At 42.8% G+C, this 24,643-nt stretch overlaps 2 protein-coding genes across 15 annotated transcripts in view; one reads left to right on the forward strand and one right to left on the reverse strand.

Annotated features, from left to right (window-relative positions):
* Nucleotides 1–14,240, forward strand: part of dmxl2 (Dmx-like 2) — a 58,164-nt gene extending 43,924 nt beyond the window's left edge. For 7 of the 14 annotated variants that reach the window (XM_079554803.1, XM_079554813.1, XM_079554810.1 and 4 more), the window contains 16 exons: nt 669–859; nt 1,792–1,925; nt 2,108–2,193; nt 3,135–3,336; nt 3,445–3,562; nt 5,054–5,113; nt 8,502–8,588; nt 8,725–8,846; nt 9,102–9,249; nt 9,651–9,711; nt 9,805–9,932; nt 10,000–10,077; nt 10,213–10,304; nt 10,386–10,438; nt 11,826–12,043; nt 12,295–14,240. In XM_079554803.1, coding sequence (XP_079410929.1) covers nt 669–859; nt 1,792–1,925; nt 2,108–2,193; nt 3,135–3,336; nt 3,445–3,562; nt 5,054–5,113; nt 8,502–8,588; nt 8,725–8,846; nt 9,102–9,249; nt 9,651–9,711; nt 9,805–9,932; nt 10,000–10,077; nt 10,213–10,304; nt 10,386–10,438; nt 11,826–12,043; nt 12,295–12,504 — 1,988 coding nt within the window. In that variant the 3' untranslated portion in view covers nt 12,505–14,240. The remainder of the gene's footprint in view (nt 1–668; nt 860–1,791; nt 1,926–2,107; nt 2,194–3,134; nt 3,337–3,444; nt 3,563–5,053; nt 5,114–8,501; nt 8,589–8,724; nt 8,847–9,101; nt 9,250–9,650; nt 9,712–9,804; nt 9,933–9,999; nt 10,078–10,212; nt 10,305–10,385; nt 10,439–11,825; nt 12,044–12,294) is intronic. The other 7 variants (XM_079554809.1, XM_079554814.1, XM_079554816.1 and 4 more) reach the window with 2 other exon arrangements.
* A 1,515-nt stretch (nt 14,241–15,755) lies between these two features.
* Nucleotides 15,756–24,384, reverse strand: gldn (gliomedin). The gene is made up of 9 exons (XM_079554842.1): nt 23,752–24,384; nt 22,552–22,607; nt 22,243–22,355; nt 19,930–20,031; nt 19,612–19,737; nt 18,156–18,224; nt 17,936–18,061; nt 17,587–17,737; nt 15,756–16,599 (listed from the first exon to the last, which is right to left on the reverse strand). The coding sequence occupies exons 1-9, from the start codon at nt 24,247–24,249 to the stop codon at nt 16,134–16,136; spliced, it is 1,707 nt and encodes a 568-aa protein (XP_079410968.1). The 5' UTR covers nt 24,250–24,384; the 3' UTR covers nt 15,756–16,133.
* Between the last annotated feature and the right edge of the window lie 259 nt (nt 24,385–24,643).

Genomic DNA, 24,643 nt, shown 5'->3' on the forward strand with positions numbered 1-24,643 from the left:
TGTCTCTTCTTGACTGAACTGACTAGCGCTACTGTACTTAAATGTGAAAAGGATAAATGTGTCAAATCAAAGACAAAATGAAGAGTGGACTGAGAAACCAGTGGCTGCCAGTTAATGATAAATTCTTCGCAAAGTCATGTTTATTTTTGTCACTTTTACCAAGAGTGATGATAGCAAAAATACTGCATCCTATATACTGTTATTCTTTAAAGAAACTCAGCACTTTCCCCCCCGACGCTTGCTCAAGGCAAACATGATCATGAGTCCATAACTGCTTCAAAACGTCTGGCACATCCGAACAGTATGGATACTTGAGTACCATATGTTCATTGAAGCATTTCCACTCCTTCTGTTCAAACGATGAAAAGTTGCTAAGCCTGACTTGGACTTTTCGAGAAGGTTCAACCATGTTTGCCGCAAGTGACGCCACAGTTTATTCGTCCAAAGATTCGTGTGTCTATGGTTCCATGCGGCTCTGTTGCAGATCCCCTTGTTTGCTGTGTGCGCTGTGGATGCCTTTCACTTAAGGACCGTTCACTTTCCTCAACATCATTCAGCCTCAGAATAACACGCTGAGGGTTGTGCATCGTGAGAATCCGCTTTGTTTAAACCGACGTCTCATCATTGTTTGTGTCTTTTTTTGTTTTTGTTTGTTTTTTCATCTCCAGCAGCGCCTCAGCCCCCAGCAGAGGACGCAGACAGGTACAGGCGGCGCTTCAACATGAGGATGCTGGTCCCGGGAGGACGCCCAGTGAAGGAAACGCCCGCCGCACCTCCTCCCGTCCCCACAGAGAGGCCCGCCTACAGGGAGAAGTTCATCCCCCCAGAGCTCAGCATGTGGGACTACTTTGTGGCTAAAGTAGGACCTTGTTTCATAGATTATACATGTCATTTATTTATGGACAAGCAGTAATTGCAATAGTTTATTAACCTCTTAAAGGAACAGGCCACCGTTTTTACATACTGAGATATGTTCTCACCTGAGCTTAGAGTTGATGTGTACCTGTCTGGTCTTTGTGCGTACCCTTGGAAGAGCTTGGTTGCTTCCAACTTCACCCCCTTTCGGAGCTATAGGAATATGCTGGGAGAGGCTAAATGCTAACAACATCTTTGATCGTTTTGCGTGAATGAGCACACGCACAAAGACCAGACAGTTACGCATCAACTCGTCTAAGCTCAGGTAAGAACATATCTCAGTATTTAAAAAGGCCTGTTCCTTTAACCGTGTGTGTCTTCTCCAGTTCAGATTTACCCAAATCTAAACAGCCAGTGTAACGCCTCATTTGAAACTAAGCTAAGAACTAAGCTAAGAACCTACAAAACTCATCTAAACGGATCTTTTTCCTTGCGTTGTTGTCGCTTTTTAGATTTTTTTTTTCCATTGCTTCTATGTTGTGCTTTAAAAAAAAATCCTCCACGTCTTCATCACTTTTTGTCACTTTTCAGTTTCTGTTTTGTGGCTTTTTTTTTTGCATTTTCATCACTTTTCTATTGCTCTTTTGTGGGTTTTTTGTCACTTTTTTAAATCACGTTTTTGTTGCTCTTTCGTTGCATTTTTAGTCTTGCTTTTGTCTAATTTTTGCTGATATTTAGACATGTTTTTCAAGAAGCTTTTAGACTTGGGTAAAGCCAAACTGGAGAAAATGTACTCAGTTCATTTGGGGGTCAAGAGGTTAAAAAAGAAATCACTGTTAGATATTTTTCCAAAATCGAGAAGCCGCCGTTAGTGTCTGTTCCAGGATCTTTATTTGCGTCTTCTTAATCACGTGAACTTTCCTTGTGTTTCCTCAGCCGTTCCTGCCGCTCTCCGACAGCAACGCTCTGTACGACTCTGATGAAAGCGGAGCTGAGGACGATGAAGACGACGACGACGCGTTTCTGTCTGACACTCAGATGACAGAGCACCTTGACCCCAACTCCTACAGGTGCCTCTCTCCTTTATATTAAAAGTCACACTCAGGGAAACGCAGCCACGAGCACGGTTTGTTCTCTGCCCACCTTTGTGTGCTCTCAATTAGATTTCTGTCACTTTGTGGTCTGCGTCAAATGATGAAGCGCAGTAACAGTTTTCATATTAACATGTTCTTGTCCTGTGTGTTGTCCTCAGCTGGGCTCTGATCCGTCTGGTGATGATCAAACTGGCTTATCACAACGTCAAGAACTTCCTTCCTCTGGCCGGTCTCGATTTCACAGGTTTGAGCTTAAAATATGGGTTGCAAATAATTCTATGTGTAAAACATGACCAAAAACCCTATATTTGTCGCACAAAAATTGAATAGTGGATAAAGCCAGGTTTAAATTTAAGGGTTCATTTTGTTGACAAATTAGACTCAAAGATTTTTTTTCATAGGGGGTATATTGGATATATTATGTTTTCTTAGAATAATCTAATGTTTTGTGGAATAATTTGACTAAAAACTACAAGAAAATAGCTAGGACTATTTCTTGGATAATTTCATAGTTTTGTTTATTTCACATTATTGTAAATTGTTGTGTACATTGAATAGAAAATGTATGTTTAGATTTTTGGTTGAGTGCATTCTCCGAGGCTTGTGTGGCTTAGCTGTGAGTCTTGCCCGGATACCTCCTCGTTTGTCCCTTTTTGTGTCTTGTAAGGCCTTCACTGTGCTGCAGATGTGGGGGGCTCTTGGTGCCTCTTCAGTGTTTCATGAGAAAAATGTGTAGGTCTCAAATAACTTAAGCTCACAAGCTAGATGTTTGTTTTACTTTTAAAAAGCTGGACCATAGACTCTATGCAGTGAAAAAAAAATCCCACAAACTTCACAAAAACACGGCAAAGATGTACAAAAGCATCCAGTAAAACAATGTGGAACACAGAAGCCACAAATGCAGTTCCCAGAAAAAGGCCCCAAAAAAATGCGGCTGTACCTAGAGAGAGGGAGGTTGCTGCTTGTTTACATGTTGCCAAAATATTCAGTTGCCTATATTCTCCCTGCATAAAGTAAAATGGAAGACTTATGCATTGCCTAAGCTTTGGAAATGTAGTTAATTTACCCAAATGAGTGAGGATCTTCATAGACATTTTAAGCTCTAGCAAGCGCTTTCATAATGAGCTTAATGAAAATTAATTGCAAATATTCCTCAACGTGTCCCTAATCCTCCCCCTGTGGCAGACTTGCCGGTGTCCTCTCCGCTCTGCAACGCTGTGCTGAAGACTCTGGAGAACTGGGAGCAGCTGTTGTTGGAGCAGATGAATAAGTTTGAGGGCCCTCCTCCGAATTACATCAACACTTACCCCACGGACCTGAGCGCAGGAGGGGGGCCCGCCATACTGAGGCACAAGGCCATGCTGGAGCCCGACAACACCCCCTTCAAGTGAGTCCTCAGTACATGAGCACACTGTGTTCACCTGTTACTCAAGTGTTTGCACGAGCTAAAACAGACTCAGCAGTTATTTAAACATAGTATTTTTCTGTTCCTCAGGACAAAGAACCACCAGTCGTTCCCGGCTCGACGTCTGTGGCACTTCCTGGTCAAACAGGAAGTCCTCCAGGAAACTTTGATCCGATACATTTTCACTAAAAAGAGGAAGCAGTGTGAGGTCAGTCTCATATTTGTGACACTGTGAATCATAATAGCTGTTAGCCACTTAGCTCTGCGGGCACTTCCTGACAGTACGCACTCTACCGGCCTAAATATTAGATACAAACGGAAAGCTGGAGATTCACTCGAATACAACCAAAACTAATTCCTGTCATTTTAAATATTTTAAGATTGGCATTACTAGTTTCGGACAATACAAAGAATAAACAGTCCCTCCAGGATTTTGCGATGTTGTGATCGCAACTATTAACGCAAAATCAAGTGAAATGAGTGCAACATAGCAACTTTTCCAAAAGCCCGCAACTTTACCCGCAACTATTCCAATAATCCATGATGTCCTTCGCAACTAGTTCTTAACTGCGCAATTTATGCGCGACTAAAGTGAGTTTCTGATCAGTTAAATCCATTTTGCTTGTTATATTTAACAAGCAAAGGTTTAAGTCATTCAGACTTTCTGTGTGATCCTACCGCACACAGCAGCTGACCCCGTGATGCGGTGGCGTTTGCGTGTGGGGCTGAAGCTTTCTTTGCTGTGTGAACTTTAGGAGTCACAGCTCTGTTGAACCGTAAGTGTGTGAAATAAACAGACATTTGTCCTTTCGTGTGTTCTCCTCGGATTTTCATTCAGGCCTCTATTTCATCAGTCATCAGGACTCATGTGCCTGTTTGCTCCGCCCACTGTCCACAGCTGAGCAGAGGACGGGGGAGGGGGGTGCACATGGTTCTGTTTTTGTAAAATGTAAATGTAATGTAAAATGCGTTTGATTGAAGTTTGATTTGTAAAAATATATTGTTTTATGCAGCAAAAAAATCACAACTTTTCATCACAACTTTTGGAAAAATGGTCCACAAAATCAGGCATTTTAGCAACAATTATTGAAAATGCCCCATCCTGGAGGGACTGAATAAAGCTCTAAAACATTAAGAGCAAGTTAGTTTTCCTGTCTATGTGAAAATGTTACTGGAGACATTCAATTATTACAAAATGATTATGGAACATTAATGTATCTTTGTTGTTCGGACGTACATTTAAATGTAATAGTTCTAGGATGATTACTGTTATAGACTTTAGGATTTCCGAGTCAATCCGTAAGTAGTTTTTAGGTGCAGGAAAAATGTGGTATAGACGGGTGATTTCAGAGTTGTGACTGCAGTGAATCCCTTATCAGAGACAGAGTGAATCACTGCCTTCTGTTATTGAGGAACCATAATAAAAACAGCTTCCAGACTGCACTTTAGCGGCTGATCCACTGTACGATAGTTGTCTGTGAAATGGCGGAGAGAGCTTTAGTTCAAACAGAGTCGGCCATCCTGCCGCATTAGCTCCGATGCTAATGAAGTCACATGAGAGTTGGGTCGTGAATATTTTATCACTGCATCAAAGATCCTGCCGGCCGTTTCGTTTCTTTCATCCCATCTTTTTTATTTTTCTGTTTTTGTGCATGTGTTTTGTGCCGTGTCGTCATTTGTGTTGCCCGTCTGTGTGTAGTCTGTAGATGTGGACCATGTAAAACCCAACTGCGTAGCTGGAGCTAGCAGTCCCAGTAAGGTAGTATCACACTCAGCCCTGAATCCTCTGTCCTCTTGTCAAACCAGGCTTGGAGGAGAGCACTGGACTATGGAGCTTTAGAACATCAACAACAAACATGGAGAAAAGTTTTGCATAATTCACGCAAAATGTGTTCATAACAATCCCATCGATATGCCAGCGTCTGACATTAGCTAAAAGTGAAAGGATCAAAAGTGTCCATAACAGGAAACTGAAGCCCATGAAGAGCAACGATTGTCCATCACTTCTCCTCACAAGCCTGGTTGACAGCTCTACTTTCACCTTCACGCATAAATCCACTGAAGATTTTGTTTTCTGACCTGTTCTTTCACGGTAACCTCTTCCTAAAGGCACACCTGTTCTTTTTCCAATATTTTGCTGATTTTGCAAACCCACACCAATCATTACATTATGGCCACTGAGAGGAAACAGCAGATTATTGAAATATCATGGCCCCGTTTATAGTGGCGTGTATAAGGAAGTTTTGTTTTGTTTGTTCCTCGAAGGAAATTACATCAGAAGTAGGAATTGAGTTATTGTGATCTGCAAAACTTGTGGGGTCTATTTACATATTTTATATATTTCTTGTGATTACGGTGGATTTATTTTTATTTATTTATTCATTTATTTGACAGTAAAGAGGTACAGTACACTTTAAAGCGGCTAGAATGCAAGTTGGAAATTTAATGCTCACTACTGCCACCTCAGGACTTACGCGTAACTGCAGGTTCTATATGAAGCTCATGCATGATGGCAACTGTTTGAGTGACAGTGCAGGATTTTAGATTCAGTTGTGGTGAATAGGTCTGGGCTCATTCTACACTTAAGGACATTGCTGGAACATGTAGGGGACAATTTTAACATGTTTAAACTCTGTGTAGTCCCTTTAATGAACATTTCTGTAAATGTGTCAGTATTAGCTGTAAAGCCAGTTTTTAAAGGGGGCCTATTATGCAAAATCGACTTTTTCAAGCTTTACATCATGTTATTAAGTCATTCCCTCATTAAAAACATGCCTGAAGTGTTGCCTTAGCACATTCACGTATTTTCGAGTAATCTGTAAAAACTCCGATGGCAGCCATTTTAGGGATAAAACGCCTGATTCCTTCAGGAAACGCCTCCGACCTCCAGGATACGCCTCCGACCTTTCGTCACCAGCCGAGTAACCAACCACTGCCCCTCAGCAGAACCCCCTCGCCGCAGTGTCTAGCCCTAAGATGTAAACAGAGTCATCATGGAGGATTAGCTTCATGTGTTGTGAACCGGAGCCACAGCAGACTTTTACAAAGACACACATCAGTGTTTCTGTTACCTAAACACCCAGGATTAAAACCGGTGACAAGAACGCTTATTTCAGTGTCTGGTTCTGCGCTGGGCCTTGATGATGCACAGAGCCTCCGGAGAAAGCTAATGCTAAGCTAAACCTCGAGTCATCACGTGAAAACGAGAAATATGCACAAATAAAGTCAATAAAACCACCACACACATAAATAACCTTTTAACAATGATCACACACGGAGCCTGGCTTGTTGATTTGGAAGTTTATTGCTCACATTTCATCTACAATGGGTCATAGCCGAGTGGCTTTCTCCCGGAGCTAACAAGCTAGCCGCGACAAGCTAACGGGAAAATTCACTGAATACAAGCAGCATATTATGCATTGAAAACGTCACTAAAACAGGCAACTGCTTGAAGCAGCCTTTATGATGATCACACACTGAGCCTGGCTTGTTGATTGTGTAGTTTATTGCTCACATTTAATCTACAGTGAGTCGTAGCCGAGTGGTTTCTCCCGGAGCTAAGGCACTATTAGCCGCGACAAGCTAACAACCTTCACCTTCACAACATTCATTGAAAACAGGCAGCATATTATGCACAAATAACGTCAATAAAGCAGCAACTACTCGAAGCAGCCTTTACGATGATCACACAATGAGCCTGGCTTTACACATTTGTGGTTTATTGCAGACTTTTCATCAACAATGAGCTGTAGTCGATTATAACAAGCTAACGGGTAACCTCGAAAAACCACTGTCCACCTGCACAGATAATGTCCGTCTTTGAATCGTATGGGCTCCTGCAGATCCTGGTGTCGTCCATGGGGGTATAGTTAGAGATCCATAGGGCATGGCAGATGCAAAGAGAGAGCCTCCAAACAGCAGTTATTTTTCAGGCAAGAGCCCCTTCCAAGCGTCCGGTGTGGAAGGTTTGTCTCCAAATAATATCCTGTGTGGCCATTGTTCACAAAGTGATAAACAGTAGGTCCTTTCCAACAATAAAAAGTAAAATGCACCGATCGTAGTTTCAATACAGTTGAGACAACGAGCGCAGTGTTGTTGTGATGCCACAGACAGCGTGTGGAGGGGGCGTGTCGGAAAGGGTCAGAGGTTCTTAAAGAGACAGAGGCCTATTTCAAGTCATTCGCTACCACCATTTTGAAAGAGCAATTTTATACAAGGCAGTTATTCTAATTCACTGCATTTACAGACCAACAGACGGTCTCGTCATCATTGTAGTGTGATATAGACTGGTGCTATGTGGCTGAAAAAAGCATAATACCCCCTCTTTAACTGTTGCCCCCTCGCAAGGTGTATAATGCCAACAATTATAAAACATATAGAAAGCATTTGTTCATCCAATTCATACATTTTCAATTTCATTGTTTATCTATTTTTTATTAAATGCCCAATACCTGATTCTTTTGTTCACAAACAATGTAAAAGAGCGCATATACATTCAAGTTTTTGCATCACTTGTTCATTAAAGCAGATATTTGAAACATTTAACACTTGCCGTAGCTTTGAAGAGCCACATTTCAGATCATGTTGACAGAGGTCTAACACAGGGTTTGCAGGTTTTGATAGAATATACAATAACCTCATGGAAGCAAGATCGTTTGATGTTTGCTAAGGATGCTGCTCTTCCTAAATAATTAATAAGAAGATTTTTTGGATTTGCCAACAGTGAAATAGTTGTTTTGATTCTTTAGTGTCCCTCAGACGTTGTCCAAAGATGGAGCAGCGGTGACATTTATTGCACATTGAGCTGCGTATTTCCTCAGTGGCCATAATGTGTTTTGCTGGCCAGTGGTAAACTAACCGCATGCTGCTCACTTGTCGGGACTTTGCTAATCGGGCAGGACGCTAACTCCCACGTAATCACCGGCTACAATAGTCCAACAGTTTACTCGCATCTCTTATGACTTTGTATAAGGAATGTGACTCTGCTCAATCATAAACTCTGGGACTAGTGAAAGATTGAAGTCAACTGGCTGCGACAAACACTAACATTGTTTCTCTGACTGATTTATAACATTTCTTCAGCGATGTCAATGCCGTTAACTGCGGTCCATGGTGTTGCATAATGCGTTGCTTTGTCTGCTGTTCAGGTGGAGGCGGATCTGGGTTATCCCGGAGGCAAGGCTAAAATCATCCACAAGGAGTCAGATATCATCATGGCATTCGCTATAAACAAGGTACTTCAACAACACACGTTACCATAGCAATACTTATGAAAGGCAAGAGCGGAAAATGTGGTTTGTGCTAATATGCTTACATAATATTTATATATATATAACATATATATATATATAACATTTTACATCTTTTCAGGCGAACTCCAACGAGATCGTGCTGGCCTCCACTCATGACGTGCAGGAGGTGGATGTGTCCACTCTGGTGTCGGTGCAGCCGTTCACGTGGATCGGGGAGGACTTCGACAAAGAGTCACGAAGGTTTGATTGCTTTCACTTGGAATACATGAGAATATTTTTTTAAGTTTGACTCACTGCTCAAAATGAATGAATGAATAAAAACATGTTAATACATTTGCAGACACTAGAGCTAAGATTAAACCCTCGTACAACATAGAGCCTGCTACATATGTGGCCGTGTATAAAGCCTGTAGATACTCACCCCTTTATGGATTTCTCATTTCTAAAAATAAACTGAAGCCCTCCTGTCTGATGCCTGCGTTCTTGTCCCTGCAGCTCCGATGACGTGGACTACCGCTCGTCCCACACAAACATCGCCCAGGCCAGTTCTGTCAGCACTGTGCCCTTTGCCCCTCCTCAGATGGCCGTCTCTGCATCCATGCCCTGGTTAGGCAGCGGGCAGACCAGCATGGGGGCCAGCGTGGTACGAGAGCCAGTAATATTATCAAACACAAGACAATACTGCGTTACTGCCAATGTCCAGTAGGAGGACTATTTGGACCAGGCATTGCTGTTTTTCAGATCACATCACACTGTGTTTATACTCACATTATACTCTTTAAAAAGCACAAAACAGTGTGATGTAATCCCACAAACGTGCATAGATTTAATGTTAAACATGCCTTTGGAGGTTTGGCTTGTGTTGCAGTAAACTTACCCTTCATGTTCAGCCTTATCTCAGCCTTGATGCTGAGTCTATGGGACAAACAAAGAGTCCAGTGGCCAAATTCAGGCTAACATGGAGCTTTCTTTCTTTTCTTTCTTCCGTTCTCTGAATGAACTGCACTGCCAAATGTGCAGCTCTAACTATGTTATCTTTCACAGATTATGAAGCGGAATCTAAACAATGTAAAGAGAATGACGTCCCATCCCATTTATCAGTATTGTAAGTGCACAGGGACATGATCCAAATTGGACTTTCCTTTTTTTTCCCTTTCTTTTTCTTTTTAAGTCAACGTTATGTGTTTTATTATTTCAGACCTGACCGGCGCTCAGGACGGCAGTGTGCGCATGTTTGAGTGGAATAGGCCTCAGCAGCTCATCTGCTTCAGACAGGCCGGAAACGCCAGAGTCACACGCCTCTACTTCAACTCGCAGGGAAACAAGGTAAACTTCTATCGTATTTATGAAAGGCTCTGTGACTGTCGAACCTAAGACGCTTATGCTCTGACAGTGTGGAGTTGCTGATGGAGAGGGCTTCCTCAGTCTGTGGCAGGTGAACCAGACCTCATCCAACCCTAAACCGTACCTGGTGAGAACAAATAATGAATTTAATTTACTTGTTTAATGTTTTGTTATGAAGTAGCAGCATTAAACTCTGCTCAACCGTAGAAAAATAAATATATCACTTTTCATCTTTCATCAAATTTCATCTCCTTTCTCTCAGAGTTGGCAGTGTCACAGTAAAACATGTGGAGACTTCGCCTTCATCACGTCCTCGAGCCTCATCGCTACAGCAGGACAGTCCAACGACAGCCGGTCAGTACCAGACCACCGTTACCTCGACTACGCTACTTTTAAAATCAGCGTAAACCACTAACTACCATTGTATCCGTACAGAAATGTCTGCCTTTGGGATACCCTCGTTTCGCCAAGCAATACTATGGTCCACGGTAAGGTTTCTCAGAAGTTACAAAACAGGTCTATTTATTCATTTGCTCTGATGCAGTGAGGGTCTATCTCACCAGAGGGAGTTACGGAGACGTTGCAGAGATTGCCGTGTCTGGCAGACTCCGCAACGTGTCCGATTGATTGTGCGCACACAAAGGGCCTATCCCACCGGCCTGGAAACTAGTTAGGGACTAGTTGGAGACTCGTGTTACCGCTGGTCACGGAGATGTCTCCGAGACGTCCCCTGCAGATAAGGCGAGTCTCCAGGTAGTCTTGGTGAAAACAAACAGGTTTGAGTTCAGTGGAGTCTCCGTATGGTCCAAGAGGTCTCCGCGGTCTCAAGCAGTTGTGGCAACGTTGCAAACTCAATTTGTTTTCCTCAACCTGTGAGACGTTCCTGCAAAGTCCACATTTACACTCCATAATCAAGGATGAAAGAAACATAATTTCTAACCATTCACATGGTTTGACAAATAAAAAATCTTGAATCTTGAATCTTGAATTTACATCAGAAAAATCAGATAAGTGGAGAAATCAGATAGCCCAATAATCAGATTTGATGCATTTAGTGCAGATATGTGGATTTTTAGAGCAACTGAAATATCTCCCACTCCTCCCTTCAGTCATTCTGCACCAGCAGAACCAGGGGGAGAATGACTGCGCCTCCATGTTTAGACTTGGAGTCAAAGTGCTGTCCATGTGGCAGCAGCTTCTTGTGTTTGCTGTATCCACTACACAGCACAGGTTTAGTAACTCAAAGCTCTGGGGTTCAAACTCGGTCAGTGATGTCTTATTTTCTTAAGTAATTGTAGTAGTAAAGTAATAAAGTAAAATTCAAATAGCACAAACAGTGCTTCCACTTTTAAAAATGTGCGTAGGAAGAAATGGGAGCTATGATTTAAACAAGTAAATAATCATAGCTGGGACTCAAACAATATTCTGCATATGTGCAGCGTCTTAACCACTCAACTGTTGGAAACACTGTACATTCTCTACAGGCGTAGACTTGTGAACGTCTCCAAACAGTCTTTGGTGAAATCAAACCTGTTTGTTTTCGAGACCACCTGGAGACTCGCCTTTTCTCCAGGAGACGTCTCGGAGACATTTCTGAGACTGAGATCTGCAACTCAAGACTGCAACTAGTCAGTGAGCCAGTGAGATAGGCCCTGTAGTAGGGATATCTGTTATTATACCAAAAAAAAATGCTTCTACTCTACTCTCAGAGCAGTAAGTAAATATATAAATGTGCTCAATCATGAAGTCCTCAGGTGGTGAGGCCTTAACCTAACATCTGTAAGATTTTGTTTAACGGTATCGTCCCTGCGCCAGTCCATATCATTGTATACTATAACACTTTATGGTCTTCTTTCCTCCCCCTGTCCCGTGTAGCGTTCCCGTGCCATGAGAACGGCGCCACAGTGCTGCAGTACGCCTCTAAACAGCAGCTGCTGATCACTGGGGGCAGGAAGGGCTTCGTGTGTGTGTTCGACATCCGGCAGAGGCAGCTGCTGCACACCTTCCAGGCTCATGACTCTGCCATCAAGGCCCTGGCCCTGGACCCCTTCGAGGACTTCTTTGTGACCGGATCAGCAGAGGGCAACATGAAGGTAACTGAGATAACACGCTGTTTTATCAGGAGGAGGTCTGCTACTGAACATGTTCAAAATATGAGTGTTTCTACCTCATTTCATATTTTCTTAGAATATCCTTACCCTCATAATTGACTGGTGTTATCAGGTTTTTCTTCGAGTGTGAATAAATGTAAACCACTGAAAAGTCTGAAAACCCTTTACGCCTGTCTCGAGACTGTATCCTCCGTATCATCCTCTTCATCCCTGCTCTCCGTCGCCCCCTGCAGGTGTGGAAGTTGGCGGGCCACGGCCTGATGCACGCCTTCAGCACGGAGCACGCCAAGCAGTCCCTGTTCAGGAACATCGGGGCGGGCGTCATGCAGGTGGAGACGCGCCCCGGCAACCGCATCTTCACCTGCGGCGCCGACGGGACGCTCAAAATGAGAGTGCTGCCCGACCGCTACAACATCCCCAACAGCCTGGTGGACGCGCTCTAACCACCGCCACTGACTCCAAAGAGGGAAGGAAAGGAAATGCAAGCTTACATTCGCTAGGCATTAAAAACAAAACAGGGAAAGAGTCCGTCCAAATGCGGCTTGGCGCAGTGTTGTTTCAAAATGGGTTTACCTTTGACGTAAACGGGGTGGCAAAACAAAGCTGCAAACCTTTTTTTGTTTTTTTGTTGTTCCCCAAAGGCTCACGACAAGCAAACGTTACAAGCAAAAGGTACCATACTTGATTTAAAGAGTTTTGAAAAAAAAAAAAAAAGAAGCTTAGATTTATTGTCATTTTACTGAGAAATCTCTCTAATCTTTAGAGTGTGTCTATAGGGAAGCTATGCATGTCCTGTTCTCGTTACGCGGTGCAATCACAGGTCTATTGATAGTGCTCTGTAAAAGTGCTCAAGCAAAAATTTTAAAAAAGTGTTTATCTGTCGTCATTTTGTGCCCACAGCTGAATCTCTCTCTTTCTCTCTTAGCATCTACTGTAACCAGCACTGTGCTTTGTTATTCAGTCAGTGGTTTCCAGTGTGACTCAAGTTGTTGGACTCTGCGATTTCTTTCTTTTTTTTGTTCTTTTCTTTTCTTTCGGTTTTGGATAGATTTCCGACCCCCTCTTTCTTGCCTTTCTGCCCCAGCTTTTGTCAGCCCTTATGGAAAGAGTCGATGGTGCATTGCTCCTATAGTGGCATCCCCTCAGTCTGCCCTCCCCCCCCCCCCCCCCCGCCTGCCCGGCATAAGGAGACCAGTTTTAGGCTCATGTGTTTTCGGCCTTGGGGTAACTTGGTTCCTGAATCCTGGCTCAGATCCCGCTCTCGCCCCGATGTCCTCGTCGGTCTGTTTCGTTGTGCGCTCTGCCTGCCCTCACTGCCTGTTTGGACGATGCTGTGTTTGAAGTATGTGGTATTCTGTATGTTCCCCATGTGTCTGTCCGGTCCGTCCCGCTACAGAAAGAATCACCCACTACACCCCCATCCCGCAGAAACTCACAAACATCATGGTTTTGCACACACACAAAAAAAATCTTGAACTTATTTATCAGTTTTTCTTTTTTAAATTAATATTTAATTTATTTATATGTTGTGTTGGCCATTCCTGTGTAAAGATCTATTTATCTTAATAATGCCTTTTACGTTAGGAATGTAAGGTTTTTATTTTGAACGATGATGTGCTACAGTCTACTGTTTCAGTGTGCGTTCTCTCTATAGCTGTTTTTATTGTTTCATCCATAAAGGAATAAAGTTTTGCACTCAAATTCTGGAGACACTAAAAGTTTTATTTCCAATAACAAATGGGTTATCAACGAAGAAGATACTGTTATACAAATGAATGTCTGGCTTTATTTGGCCTAGTAGTGAAACGTTTCGAATAGTTTTATTATAGAAATTATATAAATATAAATATATATATATGAACTACCACTACCGCTTGTACAAACATAAGACATTTCTTTATTTTTGGGTTGTAACATACCAGCTGGATTAGTTGTATCTTTTGTTAAGTGTCTGTACCGTATTTATTATTACGAAGGTTGTGTTCCTCTCCCACTTTTCTGCCCATTACGTGTACTGTGTGTGTCCTAGATGTTTATCCACAGTTCGAGTGAGAATGACTAAAATGGAGGAAGCCAAAAGTCACTGGTCGACAGAAACAAAAAGGGCACAAGTTTGAAGTGTGTGAAGTTGTGGCTAGAGTTTATCTCAAAGATGAATAAAATGTTTTATTTCATCAGACTCACGTGGCATTGTTTTATTCTACAACGCGCTGCGGATTTTCAATATATATATACAGCATGTAAGAGGGGTTAAACCGAGTACAAGTACACAACACACTGAAGAAACACGGTCAGCAGTTTTGTATAAAATGCTCTTAAGTTTTTAAACTGTTAGTGCTGGTAAAATGCATAAAAAAAAGATTTGAATAAATACAGCAGTGGCAATACAAAAGAGAACAAGCAATCGTGGTCCCTGTCAAAATCATTGTTGGTTCTTTCTCAAAAAAAAACAAAACTAAAGGGATAAGAACTTGTAAAATGGAGGTCCTACAGCTGTGTTTGTGTGGAGTCTGGCCTCTAAATGTAGAAGTGGATAAACGCACACTTAAGGCGCAATTGGCTATTACTGAAAATACCAGGGGGAAAGGGGAAAGACAGGGAATCACTGGGCCTTTGAACAACATGGTGGGGCAGAAATTAGATCTGAACTATTAAAATAAAAAGGATTCTAGCAATAAGTGAAATTTATTTGCCTTTGTACTAAGTTTTATTCAATTTTGAGCGCTATTAGATCTTTTCTCTGAAGTGTAAAAAATGTTCTTGAAATGAGTTGCTCAGATCAGGGGGACAGATTTTGTTGAAGGTATACAGTTGTGAGTCTAGGTCCTTTTCTGCCCAACACTAAAACATGTATAATGTGGTTTCCCCTGGGGCCACGGCACAAAAACAAAACGACAGAGTGTCCATCAGAGCAGAGAGGAGCAAAGAGAGATCCTCATGAGTAAAATACATAGTGACACAACTAAAACTAAAGGGGCAAACATGTAATAATGAGGCTCAGTGCATCATAGAATAATAATAATAATAATAATAATAATAATAATAATAATAATAATAATAATAATAATAATAATAATAATAATAAAGATGATCATTGTCAAAATGTGTGGGTTTTCTTTTGAATATTTTGAATGAAAATACCATGTAATACCATCATCATCATCATCACTCTGCATAATCTGTGCTCACCAACAAAATGTACTTGAGTCTGTCACAGCAAAGTCATGAACCTACAAGACAACAGTCGGGCTGAACAATAGGAGAAAGATCTGTGATATTTGATGATTGTCTTGAATATTATACATTAATACATTAATAGTATTGCAATACAAACCATTTCAGCACATTCCAATTCCAATAATTAATAAAATATGCACCATTTGTTTTTTTTCATTATTGTATCCAAACCAGACTTCTAAAAACACTAGATAAGGATCAAACCATAGACTGAAAAACATGGATGTAGCATCAGCTGCTGAAGCCTGATAGGAAATGGGGGCAGGCTCCAGAAATTCCTTTCTCTAATGGCCTTTCCATTCAAATCTTTTTTTTACTTTTTTCAAGTAATTATTGAGCGCAGGCTAGTCAGACTTCCACGTGTTTGTCTTACCTCTTGCAATATCATCATCCTATTTTTTTGTCTTTTGCCCTATTCTAAATAATAGGAACTGGCTCCAAAAGCCCAGCCAATTGCTAGCATGAACAAGCCTCAGTTAGCCAGCGCTGAACTCTTTGGGGGAAGCCACCCTCACTTACTCCATCGCTATTCTACAGTCTATGAGCGAAACAAGGCCACAAAGGAACAAACTAAGGAAAATGATGGCTAAAACTGACTTACAAAAGGGCTGTTGGCAAAAAATATGTAAATCTCAGCCGGACGGACCACAGTGATTCTGAGATATAAATCTTGCGATATAGATATTGCATTGATAATTTGGCGATATTTTATCCAGCCTTAAAGCCAGCTTGGGACACAACGCAATGACAAATCCACAACTATAATATCCTCATAAACCATCCCCAATCATGTCATCAATACTGTAGTTGTTGCCGAATCTTAAATTGCAGTTTGTCACTCATCAGAAATAAAGTGCACCACGTAGAGCTTGACATAACCATTGTCCCACATGTAGAGGTGTCTGTCTTTGGGGCTGTAGGACAGCATGGCCAGCACCCCTCCGGGAGGCCTCAAATCAAAGGTGACGTTGACTGGTTTGCCTTTCAACAAATCGAACGCGAAGGAGACTCTGGTGTCTTTGGTGTCGGTCACGTACAGGACCCCGCAGGCGATGAAAGCGTTCCCGGCCTTTCCTCGGGGGTACGTGGTGTTGATGTAGGACGTTATGGAGAAGGTCTTCTGGTCCAGCTGTCCCACCATGATGGAGTCGTCGACGTCAGACGCATAGATCAACCACAGTCCATTCTCGTCCGCCGCCACCTTGAAGTAGGTCTTGGAGTTTTGCAGCAGATAGGCCAGACTGTGGTGAAGAGCGTTGTCCACGGTGAGCGTGTGGAGCCGCCGCGTCTCTAAGTGAAATCTGTCGACAAATCACACACGTGTGACCTCAAACAGTGATAGAAAATGAAGCACAAACATTAAAAATACACTCTCCCCGTTTCTCTCTCATCTGGCTAATTAAGCACGGTGCCACAACCCTCCTACATATGCCCCATCTCCACCATAGCAGCAAAACCCTCAGTACTTTGGATTATTTCAGTAAACTGAGCACTGACAAAAAACAACTTTTTATTTACTTACTTATTTATCTTACTTAAAGGGGTTAGATGCAAGTTGGCCATTTTATACTCACTACTGCCACCTCAGGTCATATGTGTAACTGCACCTTCTATATTAAGCTCGTGCCTGAAAGCACTTCGGACCAAACTTTTTGAGTGACAGTGCAGAATTTTTCTTGAGGCAGTTGTGGTGAACAGGTCTGAGCTCATTCACAAGGACATGGCTGGAACATGTAGGGGGAGGAAAATACATAATTTTAACATTTTTAAACCCCGTATAGTCCCTTTACTCTTGTCTTGCTTTATCCCGATTACACTGCCTAAGTCTTGCCTGCATAATATTTTGTTGGACATTCTCTCCCAGGGACATGGACAGTGTTTAACTCACAGTGGGTGAAATAGTTTGTAGTTTGTCCTGCAAAAAGCTTAATAACATGCGCAAGGCTTTGTGTAGTATTAATGTAAAAGGAGATCGAGCGAAGGAAACGCAGCAAGCACTCGTTGAAGTCAGCTCTGCTTGTAGCACAAGCCTCAACCGGCCTCGCCTCAACACAGGCAGAAGATCGGGCCCTCGATGTTGGACACATTTTCCTAAGATCTTGTATTGATGATGGGAGAGTGTGGCCACTGTGCTAAGCTTTCTCCAGCACGTCCCAACCATTCTCAATGGGGGTTAAAATCTGGACTCTGTGGCGGCAAATCCATTTGTGAAAATGATGTCTTATGCTCCTTGAACCACTCTTTCACTATGTGAGCCTGGTGAATCCTTATTAACTGTGAGTGAGTACCTGGCGACCGTGGGGGTGCCTGCGATGTGGTAATACAGAGATCCGTTATGGACTGTGTGACCGCAGCCCTGGAAGAACTTCCTCACATCCACCATATTGAAGCTGGTGTTCTGGAAAGAGCCAATGCTTTTGTACTCCTTCACCACTCGACCTGGACAACAGACAAACACACTCAGTAACATTAGCGTACTACAGTCATATAATGCTTTATTTAGGGGTGTGTTTAAAGCTCTTGAGGAGGAGAGTTGACAAACATGCAGGATGATTAATCAAGCACACCGGAATGAGACACATACTAAAAGCTGGTTAGTATCTCATAAACGATTACTAAAGTTTGCCGGTCCTGTACCAGAGAAGTGCTCAGCCACCCAGATCCTCTCGTCGTGGAGCAGAGCCGTGTCTTTCATCCAGGACCCAAAGGTGCTCTCCATCTCCGACACCTCTCTGGGGTTTATCAGGGACTTTATCAGACACTCTTCACAAAAAAACCCAAAGAGACCAGCGTTACCATAGAAACATAATCACTGCAAATGTATGGCAAAGTATTGTGCAAGAATAGCCCAACATACCGTTTTTCTTGACTGGCTTCTCATGTGATTTCATCATGTCCTTCAGAGACGTCCCATCGGCCTGCGACGCTGCAAGAAGTTTTCCCATAATTTGATAGAATAATTGCCATAATAAATAATGCATTCTTCAGAAGGACGAGTTTACAGGCACGATTCACAAGTTACAGGGTCACTGTCACAGAAATGCTTGAAAAATGTATTATAATTAGATGCAGTGTTTTCTCACAAATGTTTTACATTCTACTGAAGGGCAAAACAAATTACATTCCATTACTAGAAACTAAATCAAGTATAGAGTCTTTAAACTCTTAAAATCTGGTGTTTGTCAGTGTTATTTTACGTGCAGTTATCGTTGCCACAACGTGAAAATTATGCATTTTGAGAAAATAACCTATAAAGCGAGAATTCCCCACACGATTACTAAGAAAAACTATGATACATTACGATAATTTAACACTTTAGTATGAAAATTTAGCTCATTATTTAAAAGCAAATATGAGCGAACAAACATACATAAAAATATGGTCAAACGTAAATGTTTGGGTGATATTAGTTCAAGCAGACACTGTTTAATCATTCCTGTGATTTTGATGAAGATCAGACCACATTTGTTGACCAATTTAGGCAGAAATATGAGAAATTCCAGACGGTGTATTTACTTTTTCCCGGCACTGTATGCTGCTCATGGAATGAGGCGGTTTAAAAAAAGATACATTCCACTCATCTTTTGCAAAACGTATGGCCATTATTTCAGGGCCAATCAAGGTAGTCTCAACAACGCTCCAGGATCAATTGATTTATAGGTTTTCTGGTGAGAGGTTTCATCAGCCCCTCCTGGAACCGCCACCTGAACGTGGTGAGCACCCAAATGATCCTGGGGGCTTTGTTGTCGGGGGCTACGTGCCCCTGGTAGGGTCTTCCAGGGCAAACAGGTCCTAGATGATGGGTCCGACAAAAAGCGGTTCAGAAGCCCCTTATGAGAGACCAACAGGCCCGGTTAGAACCATGAGGCCGTCCTTCTATGGACCCACCACCTGCAGGAGGAGCCATAGGTGCTGGTGCAATGTGATCTGGGCAGCTCCAACAGCTGCTCCCACGACCCGGCAATGGACAAGTGGAAGAGGATGGATGGAATGGATGGAATGGGATGGGATGGGATGGGATGGGATGGATGGATGGATGGATGGATGGGGTTTGTCAGCAGTAAAAACCTTCCAAACAATTGATCCTGGAGCACGCTAGAGACAACTGTGATGGAAAGTAAATGCACCATGCTGACCACTCATACAGCTGCTGGGTCACTACAAGGTCAAAAGCTGCATAATGCACCTTTAAGAGAGCAAACTGAACCAAAAGCTGAAGAAAAAAAACGGCTGCTGTGTCTCCCTGTGATTCATAAGAACACACTCAACGCTGTTTCTACTGTTTTTATATCGTACATAAGTGCTGTTCTCACCCAGAGTCTGAGCGGCCTGCAGGTGGGCTCTGTTGTGTCTGATTCGGGCAGGACCTTGAGGACCGGGAGGACCAGGGGGGCCGACCGGACCAGGATTTCCCGGGGGTCCAGGGGGGCCAGGGGGTCCTGAGAAGGAAGGGGAAACAACATATTTCCAATTATTCATCATATAACCGCCATTTAATATCTTCATATTGGAATAAAAAAAATTATGTGTAGAAATGGCCAAAACTGTTCTATATTTTCGATGATTTGCTGTGAACAAGTTATTAGGTATTCATCTTATATTTTGGGTTCACACAGAAAACTAAAGCAGACCTTCGATGATCACGTCGTTGGATGGTTGCCCCCTCTCTCCTGCTGGACCAGGCTCCCCCGGCTCCCCTCTCTCCCCCGGGTCGCCCTTCTCTCCAGGCGCACCTAACACAGTCACATGGTTAAAATACTATACCTCACTTTACTCTCATGCTAATCAGTTTACCACATAGACTTGTACAAAACAGCATCTATCTTTTCGCTCACATCCGGATCAAGCTTGAGCCTGCGAGTTTATAAAATGGCCGCTCTCCTTCTTTGTGAGCTCTGAATGTCTCTCTGCTTCACTGAGTCACAGGAGGAGACTGGACTGAAGAGGGTCAGGCCGGAGGAGGTTTCTCATTCAGCTCGGGCCCAAAAGCCCCCAGACATGGATAATATTTGAGGAAATGTGAGCGGGAAGTCAATGGCTTGCACCGCATCACACAACTTTGAGAAAACAATGGGTTCAATAGTTTTAGAGCTCAAAGGTTTCAGGAAACTGAAGGTGTTTGGTATGCAGCGTTAGGTGGAGAGAGTAACAGACCCAGTAGTGTCTGGATAATACAGGCTGTCGTCATTTCCAGTGCCTTTCTGACCGCCTTAATGTGATTGAAATAAAAAGCAATTACTTGCGTATTTAGAAAAAACATAGCCTCACAGATTTCTTATTGACACATTGTAGGACCATATTTAAAAAGTACAAAAAAATAGCTTTTTAAAATTATATTTCATTGTATCCTTTGTTGTTTTTTTTAATGCACTGCCTGACCAAGAAAAGCTACCACCTGGATTTAACTCTGATGATCTGGCCGAGCTGCAGGCGGTCAGTCCCAGGTTCAGCAACACTGTACGCCTAAAGAATGAGAGCAGCTGAACTACCTTAATGACCAGGTTATTCCATCAATGGATTTCTCCTTCCCTGATGGCGCAGGCTTATCCAAAGATGACAGTGCCCGGATCAGTGAGCTGCTCACATTGTGAAAGAGTGGCTCAGGGAGCCACTTCATTTTCACACATGGACTGGCCACCACAGGGTCCAGATTTTAACCCCATTGAAAATCTTTGGGATGTGCTGGAGAAGGCTTTGCACAGTGGTGACACTCTCCCATCATACTCTTCATGAAAAATGCGACTCTTGAACTTTTGACATTGCTGAAGCTTATTGAATGAGAGACCAACAGGCCGTCCTTCTGTGGACCCACCACCTGCAGGAGGAGCCACAGCCAATGTGTGTTGTCCTCAAAGCTGAAGAGCATTAGCTCTACTACTACTACTATTTAACACTACTTATTGCCCAGGTGGTCAATTATATCTATTAAATTTGTAAAACGTTTAAACTTAAAGACAATCGCTTTAAGTAATTAAACTTTACACAATACGACAACATTAGTCCAGTGCTCCGGTCTCTGCACTCAGTCACTCAGAGAATAGAATTTAAAACAGCTCTGCTTGGTTTAGCACCAAAGTAATTCTCTGACATGTTAGAGCCGTATGAAGCATCTCAGGTCTCCTGGTGGTTCCCAGAGTCAGGGCTAAACATGGTGAGGCTGCATTTCAGTTTCATGGAGCTAAAATCTGGAACAGTCTTCACAAGGATGTGAGACAGGCCTCGACTCACAATGTTCAGATCCCGTGCATTTGACATCTTGCTTTGTACTGTAATTAATTATCTTTTATGTTGATGTTTTATGGACTGATTTATCTGCTTTCTAGTGATGTATGTCACTGAAAAGCACTTTGATTTGCATTGTGCTCTACAAATAAACTTGCCTTGCTGCTTCACTGGGTCTTGCTCCTGCCATGAGAATCTCAACAAATCTCTAACCATGAAAAGTTAGATTAAAAAACTAAATATAATATAATATATTAGTTTTACCTATGTTCAGGTGTGTTGGGTCTAACTTGTCATATTCACTTTAAATTGCTGCTATGGTTGTTTTGAAAGATGCTCAAATCGCTTGTTCAAGAACCGCGGAAGAAAAGCAATGTTTTCCTTGGGCTTGACCAGGCTTTACAGTAGTATTAAACATAGCTTTTCTAACCAGTTACAAACCTAGGGCAAAAATGAATGAAGTGAACTATTGTAATTCAGCATAGTAGCACACATCTGCTCGAGGCTTCCGTTTGTCAAAGCTTTTGTGTCTGCACCATTTTAAGTGAGTTCTTTTGGCCTCACTCTCCTTCACTCTCCTTCATACATTTACAGTGGCTGCTTTGTGCCTTACAGTGCACTGGTTACTCAATGCCCTGTACAAAAATGGCAGCCATCGCCCCGGGCCTCGGTGCAAAATGGGCCACACAACGAACACGGGCCAAAAGAGGAGTCGCGCTTACCTCTTTTACCCCTCTTGCCGTCCGCCCCGGGTGCTCCATTCAGCCCAGGGAGCCCATCAGTGCCGTTGTACCCGGGCATCCCGTCTGTGCCAGGCAAACCTACAGCGCACAAGCTGAATGTTACAGGGCTGACATAGGGAAACAAAGGCTCCATACGTGTCAATAGTTCAGTGGGACATCATGATTTAGCATTAAGATGTGCAGGCAACTCACCAGGCAGCCCAGGAGGCCCTAAAACACAAGCGTGTGGGAATAAACAGAGTGTTACTGAAATGTTGTTAGTGAGATGAAATGACCAGTTGATGATACAGACCAGCTATGCAGGCGCCTTTGGAGCTGTTGCAAATGTCAATTAAGAGTTTTATCTGAAATTGAAAACAAAAATGAATTAAAATAGAATATTACACTTTATATGATTTAAGGAAATGCAAATGGCCTAATATGAAAACTTTACAAGTCATTATTTTTCATTCAAAAAATGTTTTATCCGATGTTTGATAACTATTACACAAATAAACAGATAATTCCTGCACACTGTCTGACTCACACAAATAGTAATCTGGTTAAAATGGCAATTATCCCCATTTTGTTCCAAATGAACCAGTTTTGCCAGTTAGGCGGTGTGTGGGAATGATCTTTTTATTTCTGAACGATGGGATTTTCCCTCCTCTCCTTTGCACCTGCCCTTTTCTCCTAGTAACAATATTAGACCATTTAAACTCTATCAAATTTGCTTTTTTTTATCAAAATAAATGTCAAAAGAAAAGCTCAATTAGGATGAAAGCGTCTCCTCTCAGACCATAAAACTCTGAACACTGAAGTTCTTGGCCTTATAGTTAGACCTGTCACGATAACAAATCTGAAGTTCGATATATTGAGGCAGGAAAATATCGCGATAAACGATATTATTGACTCTAACGATACTCGATACTGTCAACTCTCAGGCATAAAAATGACAGTAAACCTTTGTTCTAAAAGTGCATCATCATATCCTAAAATACCACACAAGCTGCAATAAACATGAAATATACTGTAACTCAATTTGCTTCAGTAAAAAGTTTTACAAAGAAAGAATAAGGGGGAAATGCTAATAAATGTACAAACGATAAATATCTAGCCCAAAAATACATAGTTTATCTGTTATTTATTGAACGATTGGTCGATATAGTAATTATTGTGACAGCCTTGCTTATAGGGTTGTACAACTCATAACGGAGTGTATTAAGGGCAGCAAAAGCAGTTTGAGTTTCATTTTGTCTATATATAATGATTTAAGATGCTGTACCTCTGTTTACTATTGAATTGTTTGCACTCCATCCTGTCTTTGATTGCACATTTCCTGTCTACCTGCACCCCCTGAGTGTTTCTTGAGAGCTGATGCAACATTGTGAGATGAACCTTATCAAAAAAAAATAGTTGAGCAATGTCATGCAATTTCGATTGACTCCAAGGCCTTCATTTTGGCCCAGCTAATCTAGTATGTTTTCCATTTACTGCCTGTTGTCTCACCGGCACCATGGAGTAGGTCATCATCATCACCGTGTCGTCCTGTACGTGCGCCTTGTGGTATCCGTGCCGATACTTCTGCTTCATCTTGTGCCGGCTCTTCCTCTCTGCCTCCTCTCCCACCTCCTGGCTCACCTCCTGCTGCTCGGACCCCTCGAACCCCCCCGCCCCGCTTTCAGAATCGTACGGCACCCCTTCCTCTTCCGCCCCGCTGCGCTTGTTCCTCGAGTACATGTACCTATCCGGCCCCCCGTCCGCTCCCCTCTCCCTGGGCACCTCCCGCAGGAACTCCACCACCGAGCTGTGCTCCACTTCCATCAGCCTGGTATCCACGCCCTCCAGTCGGGACGCCTGCCGGTTCTGCTGCACCAGGACCAGCAGGAGGCCCAGGGAGTTCAGCACGGCCAGGGCGCAGGTCCCGTAGAGGATGACCCGCTGTGGGACGCTCATGCTCGGGGTCGGGATCCACATGGTGATGACGTCGCTCCCTCGCTTCTGCATTCAGAAAAATATCCACCCAAAAACGCCTAAAACATCAACAAAAAAACAAAAACAAAAGATAGGAAAAGTCCACGGTTTGGAGTTGGAGTTTCGGGGCCGGTCCGCGGAGTCCAGATCTCGGTTGCTCTTTTAGTGTTTGTGAAGTGGAGTTGAAGACAGAGTCCCTTGTGTCACTGGTGGCCAAAAGCGTGTGCATGAGTGGCTTTGTGAGACGTAGGAGTCAGGGGCATTGCACAACTGACTGGGCCCGTCTTGTTCAGTCACCTGATTTAAAATGCAGCTCCAGTGAATGTCCCGGGGAGATGTATGTGGGCAGGCCGACATGACATAAACATGTAAATAGTTGCTCGGTACACGCCAATCTTTTTTTTCTCCCCTTTTTTGTGTTACATCA

Source organism: Gobius niger, assembly GCF_951799975.1.
Source record: "Gobius niger genome assembly, chromosome: 4".
In the NCBI taxonomy this organism is placed as follows: Eukaryota; Metazoa; Chordata; class Actinopteri; order Gobiiformes; family Gobiidae; genus Gobius; species Gobius niger.